Here is a 2,277-nt window from a genome sequence, read left to right as displayed (position 1 = left end):
GCTCCAGGTACCAGACCATGAGAAGTTGTTCTTAAATGTCCTGCTGGTGTAAAGAAAGGTTTAATAATAATCTAGCAGCTCTGAGGAAACACAGCTGCAACACGATGTGACTAAATCCTGAAACTGACAGCTGTCTGGAACTGGTTTCAGTTTGTTGAAGCCGTTTATGAAGTTATAAAAACTAAAAGTCGTGTCAGAGACATAAAGGGAAGAACTATTTGTCCATGCTGTGAATGTGTGGAGGCTGTGACTGAGGCTTGTTTTCTGAATGGAGTTGGGATCCATGAGGACTGTGCCGAGACCGGAACAGAGAGTGACGAGCAAGAGACTTTTTACTGCTTGAGCTAAAAGCTGAAAGGCTGCAGGACAGGCGGCGAGCTGATCTTCTTCCTGTTGGACGAGTCAGTAATAACATATTAGCTGCTCGCTGCGTCTCACGTCTCCCCATTACATTTGTCTTTTATTAAAGTTGTCTTCTTGCTAGTTTTGGCATGTAATGTGATGCCAACACGTGTAGCCGTGGCTGCGTCTCGCTTGTAAGCTAAGTGTTCCACTTCCTGTCAGTAACCTCTAACTTCCTCTCTTGTTGCTTTGAGTCAGAAAGCTTTAGGACGCAGATTTATGACTTTAGATTTTTATTGGAACAAACGTCTCGCTGTGTCGTTACTCGGCGTCTCCGTCGCGGTTGTTGCTTTGGTTTCCGTGGTGATAGCAGCGATGGAGGTTAACTCTGTTGCTCTGGGTTGCCGTGGAAACCATCACCCTGCTCCTCTCCACAGACGTGTTGAAGCCGTGATCGCGGAACATCCCGCTCTGCAGCAGCGCCTCCGAGAACTGACGGGAGCTCCCTTTGAACTGGGTCTGAAACACACAGGGGACAGGGGTCAGAGGACAGGGGTGAGGGGACAGGAGTCAGGGGACAGGGGTGAGGGGACAGGAGTCAGAGGACAGGGGTTAGGGGTCAGAGGGCAGGGGTGAGGGGAAAGGGGTCAGGGGTCAGAGGACAGGGGTGAGGGGACAGGGGTCAGAAGACAGGGGTGAGGGGACAGGAGTCAGAGGACAGGGGTTAGGAGTCAGAGGACAGGGGTTAGGGGTCAGAGGACAGGGGTGAGGGGACAGGGGTTAGGGGACAGGAGTCAGAGGACAGGGGTCAGGGGTCAGAGGACAGGGGTGAGGGGACAGGAGTCAGGGGACAAGGGTTAGGGGACAGGAGTCGGAGGACAGGGGTTAGGGGTCAGAGGACAGGGGTGAGGGGACAGGAGTCAGGGGTCAGAGGGCCGGGGTCAGAAGACAGGGGTTAGGAGAAAGGGGACAGAGGACAGGGGTTAGGGGACAGAGGACAGGGGTCAGAGGACAGGGGTTAGGGGAAAGGGGTCAGGGGTCAGAGAGATCTCTCCCGTCTGTCTCTCCAGTCTGTCTCATATCTCTCCCGTCTGTCTCTCCCTTCTGTCTAATGTCGCTCCCTTCTGTCTCAAGTCTCTCCTGTCTGTCTCTCCCGTCTGTCTCATGTCTCTCCTTTCTGTCTCTCCCGTCTGTCTCTGTCCCGTCTCTCCCTTCTGTCTCAAGTCTCTCCTGTCTGTCTCTCCCGTCTGTCTCATGTCTCTCCTTTCTGTCTCTCCCGTCTGTCTCTGTCCCGTCTCTCCCTTCTGTCTCAAGTCTCTCCTGTCTGTCTCTCCCGTCTGTCTCATGTCTCTCCTTTCTGTCTCTCCCGTCTGTCTCTGTCCCGTCTCTCCCTTCTGTCTCAAGTCTCTCCTGTCTGTCTCTCCCGTCTGTCTCATGTCTCTCCTTTCTGTCTCTCCCGTCTGTCTCTGTCCCGTCTCTCCCTTCTGTCTCAAGTCTCTCCTGTCTGTCTCTCCCGTCTGTCTCATGTCTCTCCTTTCTGTCTCTCCCGTCTGTCTCTGTCCCGTCTCTCCCTTCTGTCTCAAGTCTCTCCTGTCTGTCTCTCCCGTCTGTCTCATGTCTCTCCTTTCTGTCTCTCCCGTCTGTCTCTGTCCCGTCTCTCCCTTCTGTCTCAAGTCTCTCCTGTCTGTCTCTCCCGTCTGTCTCATGTCTCTCCTTTCTGTCTCTCCCGTCTGTCTCTGTCCCGTCTCTCCCTTCTGTCTCAAGTCTCTCCTGTCTGTCTCTCCCGTCTGTCTCATGTCTCTCCTTTCTGTCTCTCCCGTCTGTCTCTGTCCCGTCTCTCCCTTCTGTCTCAAGTCTCTCCTGTCTGTCTCTCCCGTCTGTCTCATGTCTCTCCTTTCTGTCTCTCCCGTCTGTCTCTGTCCCGTCTCTCCCTTC

General features: G+C 53.8%; 1 protein-coding gene across 1 annotated transcript in view; it reads right to left on the bottom strand.

Moving 5' to 3' along the window:
* Positions 1-618: 618 nt before the first annotated feature.
* The window catches only part of pierce1 (piercer of microtubule wall 1), a 3,981-nt gene continuing 2,322 nt past the window's right edge, over positions 619-2,277 (bottom strand). The window contains exon 3 of the mRNA XM_046035868.1: positions 619-861. Within this exon, the coding sequence (XP_045891824.1) occupies positions 664-861 (198 nt within the window). The 3' untranslated portion in view covers positions 619-663. The remainder of the gene's footprint in view (positions 862-2,277) is intronic.

This window comes from Micropterus dolomieu, linkage group LG21 (genome assembly GCF_021292245.1).
Source record: "Micropterus dolomieu isolate WLL.071019.BEF.003 ecotype Adirondacks linkage group LG21, ASM2129224v1, whole genome shotgun sequence".
In the NCBI taxonomy this organism is placed as follows: Eukaryota; Metazoa; Chordata; class Actinopteri; order Centrarchiformes; family Centrarchidae; genus Micropterus; species Micropterus dolomieu.
Note: the sequence above shows the minus strand (reverse complement) of the source record. Positions and strands in the feature narration are given on the sequence as shown.